Source organism: Borostomias antarcticus (genome assembly GCF_949987555.1).
Source record: "Borostomias antarcticus genome assembly, chromosome: 17".
Classification (NCBI taxonomy): domain Eukaryota; kingdom Metazoa; phylum Chordata; class Actinopteri; order Stomiiformes; family Stomiidae; genus Borostomias; species Borostomias antarcticus.
This window is the reverse complement of record NC_140250.1, coordinates 6,919,458-6,942,461: the sequence shown is the minus strand read 5'-3', so window position 1 is coordinate 6,942,461 and position 23,004 is coordinate 6,919,458. Positions and strand designations below refer to the sequence as shown.

Here is a 23,004-nt window from a genome sequence, read left to right as displayed (position 1 = left end):
AAAATAAAAAGCGGTAGCCGTAGCTTCCGTGTGGAAAGCACTTTCATGAAAAGACTCCCGTCACAGACATCCCACCCACAACCACTTCCTCTGAGGCGCCAGCCGTCAAAAGAGGCTCGAGCGTGGGCTCAATGGGCGAGTGTTTATCGAGCTGAGGCTTGGTTGCTGTGGAAATGTTGGTGGTTGTTGTTTGTTTTTCTCAGTGTGTTGGGGGGGGGGGGGGGGGGGGGGGTATATTGCTGAGTCTAATGGACTCAGCAGAAAGCGGGCTCCCTGACATGCCCGTTATAATGCACACCGTGTTCAAACAGCTAGTTAAAATGCCCCCCAACCGATCCCCCCCTTCCAAACCTTTCCATCACCCCCCCACCCCTTTCGAAGTCATCGGATTCATCTCAATGAGCAGCATTCTGCTTTGGCAAGCCCAAAGTGCAATTACTGACGCAGCACACTGGCACTGCTCAGACTATAAACTCATTAATTTACTGTAGACAATCCCCCCCCCCCCCCCCCCCCCTCTGTCTGACAAATATTAACTGACACCTCCGGCTCCCTCCTCCTCTCTCCCCCTGGTCTCTCTGGCTTCTCCAGCACTCGCTAGTCTCTCCACGTCCCCGAGACCGACATTGTCGTGAGACAGAGAACAAGCTGGTCTAAAATTAGCCCCGGTATGAAGATGACATGCCGCAGATGGGATTCTCTTTAAACTAACGCCTGCAGGAAAAGCCATTTATCAGTATCATTATGGAGCCAAGCGCTAGGTGACAAGCCCAAATACACCTGTAACTGTCACGTTGGAATCTCTGGGGCAAATCACCAAACTAACATTGCCATCATTTGGTCTGTAAACCAAAACTCATCAAGGTATTGGGTGTCGGGACGAGTTGATGACTAAATAGCATGCACTCACCAATCATGTTGAAGTCGAGGATGAAGTCAAAATCTATCTACACCATTTAAGATCAAACGAATGAAGTAGGGGCAGTACTTAATCGATCGAAAATCTAAATGAATGGAAAATTATTACTTTCAGGGCATCAACGATGTACTTTCAGGGCATCAACGATGTATTTTTTTTTTTTGTGTGTGGGACGACTGTGCCAGCCTGGGCGTTACCTGACAGCATGGCTGTGATGGTGAGGATCTCGTTGGAGCAGTTGAACTCGCAGCTGGCGATCACCATCTTGGCCAGCTGGGGGTCCAGCGGGAACTCGGCCATCATGGAGCCCAGCTCCGTCAGGTCGCCGTCGTCGTTGAGGGCGGCCAGGTAGTTGAGCAGCTCCAGGGCCCGCATCAGGGTCTCTGGGGCTGGGAGGAGGAGGGGAGGGGAGAGAGAGGGGGGGGGGGGAGAAAGGGGGCAGAGAGAGGAGGGGGAGAGAAAGAGAGAGAGGGATGGAGGGAGAGAGAGAGGGAGAGAGCGGGGGAGAGGAGAGAGAGAGAAATTAACATTAAAAGTAGAAGCACCTTTGTGTGAGCTGGCCAGTTAGCGTGGACGGTAGCTTTGTAATGGTGACGAGGCGGCCTCATTTTTCATCCCCCGCTCCAATGATTCAAAACAACTCTAATGCAATTACAGGGGAAGCCTTCTCTTAATGCATCAACACTGGGCTCCGACCGCTCTGACTAAAAAGATTTTTCCTCCAGATGCAATTATTGACCTTTGGCTGAGGTGAACCGAAGCATAATGATCAGCTGCATGTTAACTTGAAATGAGCTTCTCCCTCAGCAGAGGGCCATGCTCAATTTAATTTCTCTGAAACACTAAAAGTTAAATAAAAAAAAATCCCATTTCTAAATGCAGGAGGTATTTTCTTACGATTAACTAATATCGATTTATGGCATCAAACCGACTTTTTACATGAAGTGAGAATTAGCCACAAAACCTAGAGCTGCAAGGTTGTTGTTTTTTTTATCAGGGGATGAAAATCACATTTCTAGGTCCTGGTAACACAATGAACCAGTGTGGGGGGGGAGGGATGCAATCACAGCTCATCAGAACTGCTGGAACTACTGACCGCCTCCAAACCAGAATCCGATATATTAACCACCGAATCGATGACACTAAAGGCTAAAGGTCCATTAAAGCACACTGGCTTTGAAATGTACTACTCTAACAAAATGTCAGGAAGCAAATGAACCTGGCCCTGCTGCGAGCGGCTCCAGACTCACGTTCTCTCTGGTCGGAGAGCGCTTCACACTAGTGCAACTGTGCTGACGGGGCGTGCAGCCAATCAGGTCGACCGAAATAGGCGAGCGGTTGTCACTCCTGGATTAGGGGGGGGGGTAGAACTCAAGGTTCCAACCAAACTACAACGCCCATCGCAACGTCTTCGATTACTCTCGAGGTAGTTAGTAACGGCTTCCTCTCATGCTGCATAAGGACAAAGCTATCCGAGGCCGTCCCTTGCCAACCAGATAGGACTTTAATTCCCATAAAAGGCTCAAATTAGTGAGGGAAACAAACGAGCTGATTTGTCGCGTCCCACCACCGCGGCGGGAGGCGCTTCCCATCATCTCCAGGAAGCATTCCACCTCTCATCCGCTGTTGACGTTTAATTCCTGGGGTTCTGCGTGGTCCGGTCCTCGCTAAGGCAGCGTGTGCTCAAGAGCTCCTCTACAGCTGCGTTCGTGTGGCTCCTCCAGAACGACACGCGCTTCCGTCACGCCATCCTCCTCTCCTCCTCCTCGGCTCTCACAGGAGCTGGCAGAGGAGAAGCTGAGCTGAACACAAGTACGGCGCGGGCGCTGAGCCCGTCCTCCTACGCGGCATTTCAAATGAATCTGAGCCGCCCGCCTTTATTGGATATGGCTGGTAGTTGGAGCGAGGACGCAGCCGCAGCACTAGTTCTTCCTTGCTCGTCCGATGGACTCTGGTCCCCAGGTAGGGTTGCAAAAATTCAGAAATATTCACACACTTCCCATGGGAATTAACAGGAATTTATGGGAATTAACGAGAATAAACTGGAAAACAGAATTGATTCCCGTTAATAATTCCCATACATTTCCAGCTTATTCACATTCATTCCCATTAATTACCGTTGGGAATTTGGGGAAGTGTGTGAATATTCAGGGATTTTGTAGCCCTATTCCCAGGTACTCAGGAGGACCTGATGAGAAGGAAAGGGCTCTCAAGCTGGCAAGTAGCATCCCCTACATACTCCTCCAGAGGGTAGGGAGGGTAGGGATTCCTCTAAGTGGATTAATAAGGTAATCATTCCTTCACCCATTTTGGTTAAAGGAAATGGGACAGGGCTTGAGCGGGCATCTAGGGGTGTGTAGGGAGACCTTCCAGTGGCGAAAGAGAGAGAGGGAGGGGGAACTCAAGGGGGGGGGGGGGGGGGGGAGTAAGAGGTCAGTCACGTTTCACTGGAGGAATATAAAGAGAAGGCAATAGCCAAGGTGATACCGGGAGGACTATTGATGTAACCAATTTCACTCTCAAAATGGCGTTTGCTGCGGAGGATGGGGAGAGATGGGTTTAATCTCAGAGGTGAGATGAAAACTGTATTACTGTGAGAGGAGGAGGGGAGGGGGAGAGAGAGGGGGGGGGGAGAGAGGGGCGGGGGTTAGGACTATGAAGGAAAAAAAGAGGGGGAGGTTGTCTCCTCGGAGGGGGTAAGAATACACGCAGCGCTGGCCTCCAGGGACGCCGGGAGGTGTCACGGTTCGGTGTCTCTCCAGTGTGACCTTGGGATGAGACACGGCGTCACAGTGGTTTCTGGCGACGGTCCAGCCCGGGGCGGACGAACGAGGGACGGGGAGCGCTTGAGGCCCAAACACACACACACGCGCGCGCACGCACGCACACACTGTCCGCCGGCTGCAATCTACCCCCCATGACTTAAAACACTTTATCTTCTCCCACAGAGACGAGAAAACGAGCATTTTGCCTTTCTTGTTCATTTTTCTTAAACTCCCAGGTGATACTTCTGGCCCAGATTTGATGTTTTTGCATCAAACATGTGCAGTGGAAGAAAAGGTACACAACAAAGCTAATTTCTGGATAAATTAACATACAAGCATATAAAAAGAAGACTTGCTGCTCAAAGAGAATGACATCTTATTAACAAACTAAAAACTACCATCAAACAAATAACACTGTTCCTTTTGACAGAAGGGCGCTAACCTGGCGGGTCCATGAAGTCGAAGTGCACCAGGTCATCGATGCCCAGCTTCTTCAGCTGCAGCACCACCGACCCCAGGTTGGACCTCAGGATCTCGGGATACGTGTTGTCCTGTCCAGCGGAGAGGAACCGAGAGAGAGCCAATCAAAACGAATTAGTGAGGGTGGCGATTATCTCCTCGGCGTACGCTAGTATTGTCAAAGTGAACAGGGGCTGGGAGGCTGAGCTGTTTGAAGGGCTATTAACTTGTTAAAAAAAAAAAAGAAAGACAAATCCCTTTGCCACTCAGTGTGACATCAAAGAATTACCCTGTTAAAGTGGAGGACTAGGCCTTGTCCTGTTCATTCGTCACAGGGGGGTGTCTGTCACTGGGGCAGGTTCTTACAAAGGGCCACGGCTGATTGGTGGGGAATCATGCTTTCAGAGGGGGGAAGGAAGGCAGACTGGCTGGGAGTTTCTCAGTGAAAACCTGAACAACCAGCCATGACTGCACAGCAACCAAGACTCTGCGGGCTGTACGGATGCAAAATAACGTGAATATTCACAAACTAAGAATGAATGGGAATTAACAGGAATAAACAGGGCATTTATGGGAATTAACAGTTTATTCCCGTTAATTCCCATTAATTCCTGTCGCCTCACAGCAAGGTCCTAGGTTCGATTCCCGCATGGGCCATCTCCCGGGCCTTTCTGTGTGGAGTTTGCATGTTCTCTCTGTGCTCACTCGGGTTCCCTCCACATAGAACCGGGGTTCCCATGGGAAGTTTGTGAATATTCTTGGAATTTTGCAACCCTAGGGGGCGGTTCAGAACAATCTGCGCTAGAAATGAATACGCCTGCATATCTAGATAAGTGTCCCATAATCAGTAATCAATAAGGGTGCGTTTCCACCGACGAGCTGTATAAAACAGCTCCAAGCACACAGCTGCTGAGAATGCATTGGGAAAGCCAAGATGTCTGGCTAGGCTACTGATGTTAGACAGCCAATGTTAGCGCAGAGGTGCCGTTTCTGCAGACTGGAAGTATCAACCCAACGAGAGAAAGCGGCCGCAGTGCTAAAATGCAGCTCATCGCTGGACGCGCACCCTAAGGGCCCACACTTGGACCAGTTGCAATTCTTTTTTCAGGAAAGCAGCGTGTTCCGTCCCCCCCCTCCCCCCACCTGCATCTCTGACTTGTAGGCCTTCTCCGTGTACAGGCGGAAGCACTTCCCGGGGCGCGTCCTGCCCGCTCGCCCCGCCCTCTGCTGGGCGGAGGCTTTGCTGATGGCCGTCACCAGGAGGGACTCCACGCGGATGCGCGGGTTGTACACCTGGCAGGAAGAGAAGGGGAAAGGGTGAAGTGGAGTAGCTGTGTGCACATCCAACCTGTACTTTAGGCCGCAGGATCAAAAATACAAATCTCCAAGAGGATATCTGCGCACTGGATTATAGCTCCCAACACTTTATTCTATGAGCTTTCTAGTCATCTTCAGGCAAGAAGAAGGCGGCCATGTGTTGTCGAACCGCTGCTCAGCTCAGTATTAGTAGCTATAGTCCAGCAGTGTGTGGATATCATTTTCCTCTTAGGGAACAGGTGAGACACAGCGGGGGGGGGGGAGAGGGAGGGTAGAGAAGATAAATACCAAACGCTAACGCGGCTAGCCTAGATATTGAGAAACACAAGCTTTTCCAAAACACAATCTCGCTCGCTCGCTCGCTCGCTCGCTCGCACGCACGCACGCACGCACGCACGCACGCACGCACGCACGCACGCACGCACGCACGCACGCACGCACGCTCGCTCGCTCGCTCGCTCACTCACTCACTCACTCACTCACACGCGCAAGCCGCCTGGGTGCATATATCCCCTCTGATTGAGCCACATGTATGTACGCTTCGGGCTGGAGAAATGTCAGAGGAATAAATAACAGGGCATTCCATCTCTGCTGCTGTCAGGTGCACAGCACTCTGTTTATCTGGGGATATCCAGACCACGACGCCAGACCATCAGGGAAGATTAGGGAGGGGGAGGGGGGAGGAAACTAACCTTTTGCTTGGCAAATCCAGGATCAATTACAAAAACCACGCCGTCGATGGTCAGGGAGGTCTCGGCGATGTTTGTCGACACCACGACCTGCGGAAATGAGGAACAGCTGGTGATCAGAGGCGGCCTGTGGTGCTAGTAGAACAGCTGGTGTTCAGAAATGCTTTCCGGACGAGGACGAGAGGGCTGTACTAGTAGAGCTGTGGCTTAGTTCCTGTAACACAACTGTCGACATTCACACCAAAAGCCGCATTTGGCTCAATCAATGGGGTCTCAGTTGTTCACTAATGGAAACATTAAGGCTAAATCATTAAAAGGGCCGGTCATCAAACCGGTAGAATTCACTGCATCGTGAACAGCGTGAACAGTGGCGGTCGGTTAAGCCTTGGCATGAAAACCCCAGCGGGGAAGCTTGGGAGATTTTTAAAAAGAAAACTTGTCAAACTATAAGAACTGCTCCGACACCCCCAGCTGTCAGGACACGTCAGTTCTGAGGTGAGCAAAGTGGCCAGGCGAGTGGCGCTCCCGGGTTGCCGCAGACCTTGTCCAATGGCGCCCAACGCCGCAATCAAGCCCAATGTGGCGGCGGCAGACTGTGGTGAGGTGCCTCACCGTTGAGTGTCACATCCAAATGCATTACTGCCTCTCCTTTTAATAGAGGGCGAGGGGGGGGGGGGGGTCCACAGTCAGCTCCCAGCATGCAACCCGTCTCCCCGAGATGCACCCCCCCCCGCTACAGCCACTTCCCTCGGGTTTTCAAAACGCCGACAAATAATTGATGCAATAGTTTCTTTTCAGCGGGTAGCCTGCATTTGAAATGCAGAGTACTTCTCATTATCGGTGTCTCCCTTCAGACACGACGCCATCCTCCGCCATACTGGATACAGATATATCTGGAGATATCCGTTTCACAGGAGACAAATTTAGGGTTATGGAAGAGGAAAACATGGGGGGATTAGGGGTTAGGGAAATAAAACCCTGGTTTGCTTCTGAGGTGGCGAGTCTGTGGCGTGGCGTTGGACCAACAAAGCAGAAACGTAGGCATCCCCCCACCCCCCCTGTCCTCCTCCACTGAGCCCCCCCCCCCCTTCCACTGGGTGTCGTGTGGCAGCAGAGGGAGCGGCCGGCCCACTGAATTCAAATCACTCCCACTCACAATCAGAGCTCCGAAAACCCACCTGGAAACGCGCAGCTGAGCTGCGTTCAGATTAATCAGCTTGGAGGAGAGCTGGCAGGCGTTTGTGTTCAGACAAGAAACCAGCGCGGATGGAATGGGAGCACTGGGAGCGCTGGGGTTCGGTTTCCACACGGAGCAAGGGGAGGGGGTTTCCACACGGAGCAAGGGGAGGGGGTTTCCTATGATTTTCCATATTTCCGTATTTATTCTGAGTACTATTCCTACGGCATCATGGCGTTCATCTTTTCCTTAATTTGACAGGAACTGAGGTGAGGCAGTACATTATAATGCAGAGCTTAAAAAACAACAACTCCAGTTGTCGGAGGGGGAGGGGGGGGCTGGCTGATCAAAGCCCAAGGGCCGGCTGCAACATTTAATTCCCCTCAAATCTAATAGGACGACGACGCAGACGAATACTGCGAGAGAGGTGGGAGTGGAATGAGAGGGCGTTTTGAGTGTGGGGAGCGACGCGATCGGGGAGGCTGTGGAGAAGCAGCACGCCGTCAGAACCTGGTCTTTTTTTCTTTATATATATTTATCACAATTATGCCCTATAGCGAGCTATGAGATGGCAGCTGAATCTCAGCACCAGAATCCAGTGAGTCACTTCACCCTCTGGGTCTCTCTGTCAGCGTTTACAGAAGCACAGAGGGACGAGTATGGGGGGGGTCTGCAGCTGCTCTCACGCAAGCCTCGCCGCCACCGGGGGGGTTGCGTTACATAACGGCAGAAGTGGATAGGCTGTAGAAACCCTCTCCAGCTCCTCTGCTCATCCCCAGCACTTCAGACCCAAGATGGTCAGTACTTTGAGTGGCCACTCCAATTTATAAGCATGCAGAGGCAGGTGTTGGTCAACACGCCTTATTGCGTTTCTGTCTCTCCAGATCTGTTTTAAGCTATATCAGAAACATGCCTGAGTGTGGCCCAACCAACACAAGGAAGTGCATCAACTGCTACCACAGGAAAAAGCTGTTGCTAAGTGTTATGGTGAGCGATATACTGTATAGACTAAGGCTACTGCAGCAGCAAAAACATCTCATGGATCCACTCCTTTACAGAATGCGGAGCTTTGAGATTTAGTCTTAAATTAGCAGACATGTTTAATCCCCGGATCCAGGGACGGACTGGCCATCGGGAGCACCGGGAGTTCTCCCGGTGGCCTGGCTCGCCAACTGGCCTGGCACGTGTTGAATGGTCTGCCCCCCCCGTCAACAAATCGCGCAGCACCCAAACCCCCCCCCCCCCCCCCAACAACAAATCAAAACTGAAAGTGTTCCATCTCACCGAGTCGGCTCGTGGCCTGACTTGGGCATGACTCCCGGCATGAAATATTCACCCAGTCCGGCCCTGCCCGATCTGTAATTTACCGTTTTCTAGGTGTAAACAATCTGGGAAACAACACATGAATTGCACTTTTAAATCTCGTGATCAAACGACGACACACATCTGAGTAGCACTTCGGTTACGTTCCCAGGGCGTTTCCATGGCCAATTGGACTCACTTGCTGCCCACCGTGCGCCGGCCCTCTTCCTGGTCCGTCTGAAGTTGCGAGCTTCACAGGCCTTTAAATCCCACCTTTAAGTGTGAATTTCTCTCCGGCGGGAAAACGCTTGACTGTTTAGTTATTAATGCCAGACAGGGTTTTTTCCCCTCCCTCAGCCCTTGACCTCATGTAAGGCGCCCGTCAGGGGAGCAGACGGCCCTCTTTGTATTCATGCTGGGGAGAGACCAGGAGAGCCTACAAAAGAGGGGCCAGAAAAGGCTCATTTCAAACCTGTCAGAAAGGCAACCAACAGACTGAACATGGTACAGGTCCAGGCTGGGAGGGCCTAGTGTTCTGGTCAAGGCCTCGTGGAAAGGCCACAAATTAGGGAGCAATCAAATCAAAGTCAAGTCAAATGTATTTGTAAAGCACATTTTAAAACGACTTATGTTCACTAAAGTGCTGTGCAAATCAGAGCTGGCAAGTAAAATCACAATAATAAAAAAAAAACTAAATACAACACCCACATAAGCATTAATACACACAGTACATAGATACAACATGACAACACATAGGCAGATATTAAACCACATCAGGAGGATCCAAATACTAGAGAATAAAAGTATTGTTTAGTGTAGTTTTGAGCCTGGACCTGAAGGAATCAATGGCACGGGCAGATCTAACAGAGAGAGGGGTCCACAGTCGAGGACAGGGGTATGCAATTTAAATTCAACTAGAAAAAACGTGCGGGGGCTAAATGCCTCCGCCCAACAATGCCAGTTGCAGTTAACCTAACTAACCCTAACCCTGACTAACTGCTAACCTAACCCTAACACTAATGCTAGCTAGCTAACGCTAATGCTAACTAGCTAATTAGTGTTAGAATTAGCGTTAGCTAGCTAGCTAGCATTAGGATTAGCGTTAGCTAGCTAGCGTTAGCATTCAAAAGTGCCTTTTGTGATGACACGGTGACCTTGACCTTTGAATACCAAAATCGAATCCAATTAATCTAATTAAGTCCAACTGAACATTTGGCCAAATATGTACAAATTCTGTAGAGCCGTTCTTGAGATATTGTGTTCATCAGGCCAAAAACACATTTTGTGAGGTCACAGTGACCTTGAACTTTGACCTTTGACCCCCACGATCTAAGCAGTTCATCCTTGAGTGCCAGTGAACATTTGTACCAAAGGGGAAGAAATTCCGTCAATGCGTTCCCGAGATATTGCATTAACAAACATCGGACGGCCGGACGGCCGGACGGCCGTATGAACGGACGGACGGACAACCCGAAACCACCCGAAACCATAATACCTCCAGCCAGGCTATCGCCTGGCGGAGGCATAAAAAGGTCCATATAAAGATTATTTCCTGAAACAAAGGTCCAAAGGGGTGTAATATCTAATTGAAGCATTTTTTTGTGTCCCCTCAAATTCAAATGTTGTTTATTTCACAGATGCCTTGTGTATTCCTACAATTGTTTACTGTAATGTTAAACTGTGCGATACTCATGCGGAGTTGAGTATGTGAAGTTCAGTAGGCTATCCCATTTCCTTTGTCGATTGACATAATTCTGAATCTGTGATCCCGGTACTTGTCTTGTTGTGTTGGCATTAGTGAATGAATGTACAGTATTAGTAGATGAATGTACAGTATCAGGATTCTGGTGAATCGATCATATGGGCTCTCATATCATTTACTTTCTGTGCTTTCCGTTAGGATTTCAGTGGGTATGTTTGCTCAAGCTGCTTGCTCGCAGTGAACATATGCCCGTGGGAAGAGTGAACATGTGTCTGTCCATTCTTGATTAAAAGCTCCATTTTCTACTTCTCTTCTCTCTCTGGTCTCTTTTTAGAGCACGGCATGTGAAATCACTTTCCTCTCCGACTGCCGTCTCTTGTCTTGTCTGCACTGTGCATACGTGGCTCACTGGGAATGCATAGATTTGATTGGGCATCACCTGAGATTATTTACATATCTATCACGCATTCAGTGGTCTGTGAGTTTCCTGGCTTGCCTCAACAGTGCCGTAAGCTGCGCTAGTTAAAACAGAAACACTATCAAAATGTAGTAATTCTCATAGTTCATTGGTTATAGGTCTGGGTCCGGATAGGATGGCGTCTGGTTTTGGACCTGGACCAGGTCCACCTATTAGTGACCCCTGATCTGTGACAGCAAAGGTGCGACCACCCCAGAGCTTAAGTTTAGATGGCGGGATGTCCAGGAGCCCCAGGTTAGCTGACCTGAGGGGCCTGGAGGTTGAACAGGGGGTTAAGAGGTCTGAGACGTAAGCGGAAGGGGCCATTTCCCTTCGACAGTGCTGTGACGGGTTCGGAGGGCGGGTCAGGAGTCACCCGTCAACAACATCCTGGCAGTTGCCTAGGTAGCCTTCTCACGTTTCCTGAGCAGGCGGGAGGACCTCTATAGCTACATTGATTCAGGAGGCGTACGGAGGCCGGGGCCCATTACCGTCCAAGTCCAGGCTGGCTCCTTACTGTCTGACGCTCTACTGAGCTATCCAGACCGTTTCATCAGTAATATCATTAGAGCATCATCTCCCGGCGTTATTTCTGGGTTATTAACCGGCAGTGTGGCCATCGCTGGGTCTAACACCAGCCATCTTTCAACATCCCCGCTGGAGAGAGCTCCTTGTTTACAAATCAAGCCTTCCCGCCCCAACGCTAAAAATGGAGGATCCCTGGATTGCGAGGGTCTGTCCAGCGCCTCCTTGAAATGGATACAGCAGGTGCCACACTGACATTTGGGGGAGGGGGGGGGGGGGGATATCCGGCTCCGTACGCGAGCATGATGGAAGGCAAACCCAGAACCAGGCAGAACCCATTTGTCAAAACTGCCAAACAATGGTGACCGGGGGATTAAAGTCTTTGTTCCTAATTACAGTGAATTGAAGCTCCAGCCCGAAATCATTAAACTGTTTTAGAAAATGGGAGATTCAGTGGCTTTTCTGGAGAAATGGAGAGATGAGACGACTGCGCTACGTTAATTGGAGATGGTCTAACGCAGTCATTCATTAGTACGTGCGGTGGAGGTCGTGTGTAGCTTTAAAGAGGAGTTATTATAGAAAAACTCACTTTTTCAGTGCTTGTGCACATACACGTAGGTCTCTGATGGGCCTACTAACACTGTGAAATAAGAAGACCCAGTCAGTTTTTTATTGGCAGCCAAATTCTGAAAAAATGTGATTCAACAAGGTGTTCACATTTGCCTGGGTTTCTGACGCTACACAGTAGGCACCCCATCAAAAACAAAATAGTTTTTAGAGGGGTGGGAGGGGATGATTAGAGAAAGAGGCTGTCCCCCCGAACAAGAGCAGGGCGTGGTCCTAACATCATCACAACCATGGACAGGACAACGCCACCCTCGAGGGAGAGGGGGTCCATGTTAGTTGAGCCTTGTGAGAATCCCCCCCATGCTCATTTGCAGGTCTCTCCGATGGGCCCTCCCAGCCCCAGCCCCCCCCCCCCCCCCCCCCCCTCCCTATGGGGAGCCCAAGGTAGTCTCTCCCGGTGGTCCCCCCTGAGCCGCACGGCGCTCCTCTTTCATGTCGACATCCCTTTGAACAGCGGGAGCGAACGCCGGGGACCGACGTCTGAACTTTTAGGAAAAGATCCTGGCTCCCCGGCTTAGAGTAATCAAAACGTTGATCCGCGCTGAGCCCCCTTTAAACACACCGGCGCCCGGAGGAGGGGAGGCGACGCCAGGCCACACTCGGAGCCGGGGAAGAGAGAGAGATGGGGCAGAAGGGGGGAGGGGGGGGCGCGGCGCACATCTCGCATGACCGCAGAGAGAAGAGGCGTCACACACAGGCGGTGGGAAACCCAGACAGCTACGGCGGCCTGGTCACACCGGAACTGATACACAGATACAGAGACTTGGGTGAACAACAACGGCCATGAAAAATGACCTCAACTCTCAGGCTCCTGCTCCCTTGTTCCTAATCAGCCATTAATAACAAATCGGCAGCTCTGGCGGCAGCCTGCACTGGAGGGGTGGAATGGGGGGGGGGGAGGAGCCGTGCGTCAGCTCACCTGTCAAAGAGGTCGGGGGCGAACGACCCCCCCCCCCCCCCGCCGGCCCCCCCTGACCGGCGCCGCCACGCGACCACTCCGACGAGAGCGGCGCCGCTGAAGGAGCCGGACTTGTTTCGAAGTCGTCGCCCAATCCCGAGGTGAGGGGTTATGGCGCTCTCGGGGGGGTGAAGTTCATCAGGGGAGTAGAGAGGACATGCGGAGCTGGAGACGAGCGAGGACACCACCCCCACCCCCCGCCCCCCCCCCCACCCCTCATCCCATCTGCTCTGGTGATGCATGGTGCCTTTGAGGAAGCAGATGATGGCGGACTCTGTTCTCTGGGAGCGAGAGAGAGGGGGCGGAGCCAAGCCCACAGGAGTGGAGAGATGAAACAGACGGCGGCTCTGGAGAGCTCTCCCAAAGCTCCGAGGGGGTGAGTAATACCCCCGTTAGAATTTAGAGCAGGGAATTGCATGCCGACAAAAGCAGCATATGTTTCTGAGTCAGTTCTGTAGCAAACCTGGGGGAGAGTGGGGGGGGGCTGTTCGCTCTGGGCTCGCTCCTCATCCACCCACCTGAATTCACATCTAGAATTTCTGCATCTCACCTTCTCTACTTGAGACTTCCTACAGTAGCTCATTTCTCTCTCTCTCTCTAACTCTCTCTAGCTCTCTCCAACTTCTTTCCAACTCTCTCTCTCTCATATTAACTCTCTCTAACTTTCTCTCTCTAACTCTCTCTCTCTCTGACCAGGAGTCTCAGGTCAGGGAGGGGCCCTGCGTGGAGCCTGGTCTCTCTCTCTCTGACCAGGAGTCTCAGGTCAGGGAGGGGCCCTGTGTGGAGCCTGGTCTCTCTCTCTCCCAGACCAGGAGTCTCAGGTCAGGGAGGGGCCCTGCGTGGAGCCTGGTCTCTCTCTCTCTGAACAGGAGTCTCAGGTCAGGGAGGGGCCCTGCGTGGAGCCTGGTCTCTCTCTCTCTGAACAGGAGTCTCAGGTCAGGGAGGGGCCCTGTGTGGAGCCTGGTCTCTCTCTCTCTCTGACCAGGAGTCTCAGGTCAGGGAGGGGCCCTGCGTGGAGCCTGGTCTCTCTCTCTCTCTGAACAGGAGTCTCAGGTCAGGGAGGGGCCCTGTGTGGAGCCTGGTCTCTCTCTCTCCCAGACCAGGAGTCTCAGGTCAGGGAGGGGCCCTGCGTGGAGCCTGGTCGGTGGGTGTGGCAGAACGTCTCACCTTCCTCCCGATGGCGCCGTTGGGCTTGCGTGGCGGCGGCGGCTCGAAGATGCGCTGCTGCTGCTGGGGGGGCAGCGTGGAGTACAGCGGCACGATCTTGATGTCGCCCACCTCGGGGCCCAGGTCGTCCACCTCCCTCTTCACACGCTTGCAGGCCTCGTCGATTTCCTGGTGGGGGGGGGGGAGACGGCGCCGGTGAGATGGGCAGACAAGGCAAACAATCACACACACACCCCCCCCCCCGGCCCGGGGAAAAGCGGCGGGTTAGGAGAACGCACGAGGAAGGAGACAGGGAGAGAAAGAGACGGAGAAGGACCCGGAAGACGGCGTTAGTCCTCCCCGTCAGGCTACGTTTGTTCTGCCTATCGCCTAATCTGATGGAAGAAATGAAAACTGGACTGCCCCAAACCCCCCCAGCCGCACCAAACCCCCCCAGCCGCACTGTTGTCATACGCGGCAATCACCAGAACCAGGGACGCACGCAGACACCGAAACAAACGCGCACACACGCATACCGAAACAAAGACAGACAGTTCATTATACTACACTGCGGTATCGTAGTGTGGGGGGGGGGGGGGTATGATATGCTTCTGTGAGTGTTTACACGCCTGAAATCACTAAGCAGAGGAAAAGGGCTTCAAAGATTGAGCTGTTCACACTAATCACAGGACATGGATTTTGACGACAAAATATGACAAATTTAGTGATCCTAAAACTGGTGTTATATTGAGTGCGTTCTTCACAACTTAAATTTTCGTAATATGAAAAAAGGGAAAACGGGGTGGGGGTTTTAAGGATTTTGAGGTACATTTCCAACACCAACAGAGGTCAAACTTAAATTATCATGCACTTTCACTATTCGCCGACCTTATTGTTAAGATGCCACTGTAAGCCTCCGATTTAAAAAAAAAAAAATACGGGACCTATCAGAGATCACTTCTTCCACCTGATCTCCAGTCCACTTCATACCAGTGTCGACATGAGGCATCACAGCCTGTGCTGTTGCACCACCTTCAGTTAGTTGGGAGTAGTGCAGCTTGGGTGTCACACGGCACAGATGAAATAAAATTGGCACTTTGGTCTATTGCTTTTAAGGTTGATAGGAGAGGACTTTCTGGAATCATAGTCTTGTCTTTTCATCGTATGCTTCCCACCTTTTTCAATCGGACCTCCCCTGTAAGACGGATAGACGGGCACAGGGGACCTTCCACACCCAGTCTAAACCAGCCTGCATCGGGGGATGCTCTCAACGCACCCTTTCAAAATTATTACACCGAACCCACAAGGCACAGAGGGCTCCCGAAAACTAATCATTACCAGTGGGACTAATGTCTATTTTCTGTCAAAGTGCCAACGGGTTTTGCCCCCTACAGTACCACTGTGTTCCCCACAGTATTTTTCACCGGAGTTCCAGTCTCAAAGTCAAACCTAACGGACGGCAATACGTTTTATAATCAACGGCATGACAAGTTAGAGAGAGAGGGTAAATATGAATGGATTGATCAGATCAGCCAGGACACTAACAGACCCTCCGCCCTCTGGAAGCAGCAGCTGTCCTGGAGAACGGACGCCAGGGTTGAGTGAGGCGGGGCGCACGCCCCTGGAGAGGAACGGGGGGCGTGTGCGCAGGAAGGCGCTCGGTCAACGACGGGAACCTGTCCCACCGGCGGCCCCTGCACCCAGGAGCGGTCCAGTGCTGAGCACCTAAACGTCGCCCCTGTCTCGTTCACTAGCACGCGTCCGCCAGCAATATTCACTTCTGCTATTGACCGCTGAGGGGGACGCTAACATTTTTGGACACATCAGGGCGGGACAGCTGTGATTATGATTTACTGGGTGGGGGGGGGTTGTGGGGGGATCCCTTGGTCGTGTATTAAACAACTTCCTCTCAAAGCAAGATGGAGGGGGGGGACAAAAAGGCTTGACGTCCTCCTGATCATGAGCTGACATCAAAATTGACGGCGAGGGGCTAAGCAGCGTTCGGGGGGCCCCCCTTTGAACACCCGTCTTCCCCCGGACATACCTCCCATTCACTACGTTAACCCAATTAGGAGGGTGTTAATGAACTCTCGGTGGGACTGCACTCAGCATCGGGCTGCCTGACGCACACACAGTGCATTTAACATTATCGAACGAAAAGGGGAGGGGAGGCATCCACCGCCAAACAATGTTTAACGCTTTACCAACGTTTCGACTACCTCGAAACATCACTAAATCTAAAATCAATTACCAGTCTTGGAAGGGGGGGGACACTTCAAACACAATACCCCGTCCATGACTCCATCCCTTTCGTAACGAGCCAGTTATCGATCGTGACTTTGGCGAACGAGGAGGGACATAGTCGGGCTCCCGTTGCTCGGTCGGAGCCGCCGCCGCCGGCTGGGGTGATGTGAGCAGCCGGCGCCGATCAACCGGGTTATCTGACCAGGAGGGAGAGCGCCACCGAGGACGACGCTTCAGTTTCGACCGCTGGCTTTACGTGAGGAGGCTCGCGGCGCGTGAACCGGTCATCTGGGTTTATCGGCGCGTTTTTTGGGCGCGCAATTCGTCGGCGTGTCGTAACCGCGACGGGCGCGCGAACGCAAAAGGCGTTGGATCGGGGGGGAAAAAACGGTTGAGGGCGTTAAGCCTGAAGACGGGCTGTCTCTCCAACTGTAGACGGACAGTCAAGAGTGTGTGTGTGTGTGTGTGTGTCTAAACTCATCATCTCGGAAATGACCCTCGGTGTCCTCCATTACGCGTCAGCTGGCAACATTTTGCAGGAAGGAACAAAATAATAAACAACTTCATTTCGGGGATGCAGAATCTAGGTCAGCTTATCTTTATGCGTCATGTCCGAACAGGCGGGCCAAGAGGAGTTCAATATTGTATCTCCGGCAATCTAAATATTGATCACCTGAGAGGCGTATAGTACCAGAGCTGCTCCACTGGTACGATGAGGTTTGCTCAGATAGAGAGGGCTCAGACAGTGGGGAAGGGGGGGGGGGGTGTCTCCCGAAAGTGGGTGTGTGTGGCGGCCATCTCTGCGTACGCACGGCAGTCAGCCTAGTGCTGTTTCTCTCGTATCGGAAACGTCGGGATTCCAGAGTTTGACCGATGTCAAAATCGTCAAACACGTTACCTTTTCCACCCGTTTTACTCAACTACTCAAAATCAACCCTGATGTCTGCTGACGTCAATCAAGATGGCTACTCCGCGCATCAACAACAAGTGAACGCTGTAATAAGACTGTTTATTAGCGCTTCTGTATTATTTGTGTCTCATTAAATCAGTCGTGCACACAGTGCTGTCCAACTTATATCAGTGGACAATGTCTCTACGGTGTTCGTATGCAAAATAGCGCATAGTCCGCTTGTCTCGAACTACAACGTTTTTTTTCCCGCCTTTTGCTTCTGGAACGCGTTCAACCGGACGCCAAAATCCGGAGCTCCGATACAAGAGGAAGGCAGCTTCCTCACCTCCTGTCCGGTGAGGAAGAGCAGAGCGTCACCCTCTTCCTCCTCGCACATGTGGATCTGGATGACGGTGCGGATGGCCGCCTCTAGGTAGTCGCGCTCGGGCTCCGGCGTGTAGAAGATCTCCACCGGGTGCGTGCGCCCCGGGATGGTCAGCAGGGGGCAGCTGTCAAAGTAGACCTGGAACTTGCCGGCATCCAGGGTGGCACTCATGACGATGACCTGGCAAAAGGGAGGGGGAGACGGGGGAGAAAATCGGTCCAAGAGGGCAAATGGAGAGGAGGCATCAATAAAAGTCATTAGATTAGGATAGATAGATAGATAGATAGATAGATAGATAGATAGATAGATAGATAGATAGATAGATAGATAGATAGATAGATAGATAGATAGATAGATAGATAGATAGATAGATAGATAGATAGATAGATAGATAGATAGATAGATAGATAGATAGATAGATAGATAGATAGATAGATGGATAGATGGATAGATGGATAGATAGATAGATAGACCAGACAGACAGACAGACAGACATACGGGTAGTACAGTCAAGAGAGAGCAGGTTAAGAGCTAGTGTGCTTGTCAAGTGCACTTGGAAGCAGAGTGCACACTCAGGTAGTGGACACTTGGAGCCTGACCTGGGTGTACTCACAGGACAGGACGCCCGCGGCGGAGAGAGAGAGAGAGAGAGAGAAAGGAGGAAGGGCTTGGGAAGAGCCGAGCTAGCTTGTTCAACCGACCCGAGAGGGAACGTGTACCGCAAGACATTCAAACCCAGCTCCTTGACCCTGAGCTCATCGCTACTGAAGTTGAGCACGCAGTGTTCCTTAACCACAACCCCCCCCCTTCCCTCCCTCCCTAGAACTCATCACGAGGAGTGTTAGGGATTGTAATGGTCTCTCTCTCCCATTTTCAATCTCTAATATTTCGGCGGTGCCCTCACGTCTCGCGGCATTTCCCTTTCCGCACCACGAGACGCGATAATCGCTCTTAATCAAGGCATATTAAACCTCACATTCGGAAGGGAACGCGGAGAATCGGGGAATCGTTCCTCGGTGACCTAGACCTCATTTAACAGTCCCTGAACACGTGTATAACCTTTCTGACAACAACTACCATTACCCATCTGCTTTATGGGGGAATCAGGCTCGGGCCTATAAAAGCCTGCCCTGCCTAACCACCCCCCCCCCCACCCCCCCGAGGAGCGAGCTGGGGACTGGCACTGCATTCCTGAGCCAAGAGGCCGGCGGAGGCTGTTTGTCTTTCCTTCAAACCCGACGCGCGGCTGGCGAGGGTACCTTGAGGTCGGCCCGCTGCCGCACCACCTCCTTCAGCACGCCCATGAGGATGTCGGTGGCCAGCGTCCGCTCGTGGGCCTCGTCCAGGATGACCACGCCGTAGCGCTCCAGCAGCGGGTCGTTCATGGCCTCTCGCAGCAGCATGCCGTCCGTCATGTACCTGAGGGAAGGCGAGCGCAGACGTCAACGGCAGCTCGGGAGGTAGAGCGGGTCGTGTAATAGAGGGTCGGCGGTTCGAATCCCGGCTCCTACTGTCCACATGTCGAAGTGTCCCTGAGCAAAGACACTGAACCCCAAATTGCTCCCAGTGAACAGGCTGGCACCTTGCATGGCAGCTGCCGCCATTGGTGTGTGAATGTGTGTGTGAATGTGTGAATGAGGCCATTGTAAAGCGCTTTGGATAAAAGCCTGAAATAAGTATTTAAGTCTGTTTAACATTTACAGTAGTAATCCCTGTATATCGCTGATCCTTCATAGAGCACGTACGTGAGTGGAGGGTAAGTGTAGAGTTTGACGTTGTGGGATCAGAGACAGGGAGGGGAGGAGGAGTGATGGTTGGGTGCCTGAACTCCGTCGAAATACTATTTGAAAAATCCTTTTGATTACTTATCTGTGCTTGATTGCATTTGTCTGACACTATGGACACAATGGGCTGTTCTCAAAAAAATTCAAGCCCCACCATACTTCACAGTCCTGGCGGACTCAAACGCTTAAGCAATTGAAAGGATTTCAAATAGGTATTTGAAGCCAGGTCTGTGGCGTGTAGAGAAGAGGGCTGGTCCTTACTTCAGGACGGTCTTGGCGGAGCTGCAGTCCTCGAACCTGATGGAGTAGCCCACCTCCTGGCCCAGCTGGACGTCCATCTCGTCCGCCACCCGCTGCGCCACGCTCATGGCCGCCACCCTGCGGGGCTGGGTACAGGCCACCGCCCGCCGGGGCCCCGGCACCGCCCGCACCATGTCCACGCACCACTGGGGGATCTGGGTGTTGGGAGAGGGGGGGGGGGGGGGGGTTCGAAACGGTCACGCAAAAACACAGCTCGCCTTACTTTTAACGTTGACTACCACACCTACGCAAAGCTCCTGTCTGGCTGTCTGTGTACCACGCTGACTCATCTTGGCTAGCTGTACACACCACTGAACGGTGAGAGCTAGTAAGCTAAATAAGGTGCCCCGATCTGTAGCCCCCACGCCACCATTCCAGATAACCCCCCCCCACGCACGCGCGCGCACGCACACACACACACACACACACACACACACACACACATACACACATACACACATACACACACAGTGCCTGCCGGCTCCTGACAGGCGGTGATGATGACGATGGTGTGTGTGTGTGGGAAGCGAATCACTGCCGACGGGTGCAGGCGCTAGGGATGCCTGCGGGCTTTTCTAAGGACGGACGGGCGAGGTCTCCCGAAAGGCCGCCTAAAATTATAAAGCGCTCCCTTCTGCCGTGTCAGCCTTCGACTCGGATGAGGGCCGCCGGTGGCAAGCGGCCATTACAGCCCGGGACGGAAGGTAACAAAAACACTATATTTACCATAGTCAACAAATGGAGTAGATGGGAGGGGGTGAAGTCTACCTGAGCAGCACTGGGATAATAAGCAGTCAGTAAAGGGGACAGCCCACAACGAGGGTAACTTGTTTTGATGGTGAAAATAGCCTTTTCTTCCCTTCTCACTGTTGGTCTAGTAGCCCCGCATGGTTGTGCAAGTCGACAGTTGATACGAAGGAAGTAGGTCAACTTCATGTGAGGCTGAACTAGAAGATGCGGTTGTTTTGCCGGTAGTAGGCCTCCTCGCTATAATCGAGAATCTTTGATGTTTTACCATCTCTCAGACGACCATACACACTGGCTCATTTAGGGGCTTGACAGTGGGCAAGGGGTGAAAATAGGCAATAATACCATCTTTCTTTGGGTACTTGGAGAGGCGTGATCTCGCAAAGAGTCCAAGTCCTCCGGGTCCAGGTGAGAAAGTTCCGGTGGCTCGACTCCACCATCATTCTTTTGGTGCATGTGGGCGTGCGGCACCTTCAATCTCAATCTTTCTCTCTATCTCTCTCTCCCCCTCCTTTTCTCCCTACCCCCACCCTTTTGTCTCCCTCTCCCTCTCTCCCTCCTCTCACCTGCGTGGTCTTCCCGGAGCCCGTCTCGCCCACCAGCACGAAGCTCTGGTTGTGCGTCAGGATGTGGCTGAAGCGCTCGCGGTACTCCCACACCGGCAGCTGGAGCCTCTTCCTCAGGATGTCGTAGTACCTGGGTGTGTGCGGCAGGCCGGTGAACGGGTTGACCTGCTGCTGCTGCATGGCCGCCGTCTGCTTCGGGACGCCGCCCCCCCCCACCGGGTTGAGAGGCGGCGGCGGCGCGCTGCCCGCGTGGGGCTTGATGGCGGCATCCCTCTCCCTGTCGCGCCGGTGCTCCCTGTCCCTCGGACGTTCCTCCCGGTCTCTGTCGCGGTCTCTCCTGCGGTGGAGAGGGACAAAGCGCAGAAGTGAGAACTGGGAAGCCCTGAATCTTAGCGATACTGCTCCATGGTATGCTTTGCACAAACCTACGCCATTTCAAATGTAGTTTCAACTGTAGTTGTCAAGCTTGGGTTGAAGCCGCATAGAGGTTACTTAACATTGCCTAAATCCTATGGTGAGCAGAGCTCCAACAATAGCATTATGCTGCCAAGAATACTAAGCAGTTCTTTCAAATATGTAAACTTCAAAACAGTAGCTGAAGCTAGCTAGAAAAAGTGCTCCTGGCCAAAACAGCATCCCATCTAGATTTACAGGCAAAACTGGACAACTTCACTTGGGACCAGACAGTAAAAGTGTCACATCCAGCTGTCAAGTGACGTTAGCGTGAAAAGGTTAGTGCACATTCTCTTTTCACGCTGCAGAAAGATGTTATCAAGTGTTGCTCTATGCAAAGGTCACTCTATTAAAGACATTTCAAGCAGTAGCTTAACATCCAAGTCCAAAGGGGGAAACTGTCCTCCACGTTCATATAAATGTCTAAAAAGTTATGGTCGCTAATTTAGATAGCTATATATATATATATATATATATACACACACATTTAACGCTACGATGCACTCATCATCACACGTTACGCTGCAGGTAGGGGCGCGTGATCGAGCTTGCGGTACCGAACAGAGCCGATATTGGACATGTGCAGCAGGACGCAGATGACGGGTAGGATAGCTTACCTAGCCGTGTCGCATTGTTGCTAGCTAAACTTAGCTATAGCTAAAGACTATGATTTTCGCCGACTCACGCGATGCACTTAGGTTTCCCAGGGAGGGCTTGAGCATTAATAAAAGCTAGCCTGTCTTGCAAGTCGATTCATGCACTTGGGAGTTGATGCATCTCGCCAATGTTAAGTATCTCTGCTGCCTAGAAAGCTAACTAGTGCTGCTAGCATAGCCTAGCCTAGCTACCCCTGTACCCATCAAGATGGTCTCTTTTTACTGAATGAGTAATCGTCCCCTAAATTCAGTCGATGTCGTTCAGACATTCTTTGTGTAAAGACAGATAGATCCGAAATACTAAATAAATAGGTGGATTTTGTGCCATAGTCTTTAATTTGCTCATTTTTACACTATCCCAGCTCAAATATGGCGACCGGAAGCTCTTACCTCATTATTATTATCCTTGAGAAAATGACAAGAGATGCTGCTGTTTAGCTGAACATGAATTAAATGATTTACTACCAAGCTAAATAATTCCTAAAAGAGGTCCCTGCAACCGGGTTTCCTTTAAACGCAGGAGTGCTGGTCTACTAGCTGGGTGATGCGCTGCATCAGGCTGGTTCGCCGTCTCGGGATGTTGATGCCTCAAACACCCGCCAACTGCACTCTGTGTTGGGCTGCTGGAGGAGAGAGCTCCCCTTCAGACGGAGAGGCTCCGGGTGCAATACCAAGACAGACCTACAGTGTGGGAGGAGGGAGGCAAACCAACCTGGAACCAAAAGTAGGCTAAATAGCCTACTTGTTGTGAGATGCACTTGTGAGTTCTGATGAGTACTGACTTCCTATATTAAATGCAATTATTGTAGACGTCTCTTTGGATAAAAGCGCCTGCTAAATTGACAAATGTAATGTAGCATAGCCTATTCCGTGGAAACATTTTTTTTAATTTTGAACGAAATCCTAAAATAGGCTGACATGAGTCTGCACTTGTCAT

The 23,004-nt window shown here is 51.8% G+C and overlaps 1 protein-coding gene across 1 annotated transcript in view; it reads right to left on the bottom strand.

The window, feature by feature from the left end:
- dhx15 (DEAH (Asp-Glu-Ala-His) box helicase 15) overlaps window positions 1-22,665 on the bottom strand; it is a 28,444-nt gene extending 5,779 nt beyond the window's left edge. The window contains exons 1-10 of the mRNA XM_084451725.1: window positions 22,458-22,665; window positions 20,959-21,295; window positions 19,607-19,800; window positions 18,821-18,980; window positions 17,523-17,741; window positions 14,065-14,232; window positions 6,153-6,239; window positions 5,287-5,436; window positions 4,127-4,235; window positions 1,117-1,308 (exon numbers count right to left, since the gene is read on the bottom strand). Coding sequence (XP_084307851.1) covers window positions 1,117-1,308; window positions 4,127-4,235; window positions 5,287-5,436; window positions 6,153-6,239; window positions 14,065-14,232; window positions 17,523-17,741; window positions 18,821-18,980; window positions 19,607-19,800; window positions 20,959-21,295; window positions 22,458-22,462 — 1,621 coding nt within the window. The 5' untranslated portion in view covers window positions 22,463-22,665. The remainder of the gene's footprint in view (window positions 1-1,116; window positions 1,309-4,126; window positions 4,236-5,286; window positions 5,437-6,152; window positions 6,240-14,064; window positions 14,233-17,522; window positions 17,742-18,820; window positions 18,981-19,606; window positions 19,801-20,958; window positions 21,296-22,457) is intronic.
- Between the last annotated feature and the right edge of the window lie 339 nt (window positions 22,666-23,004).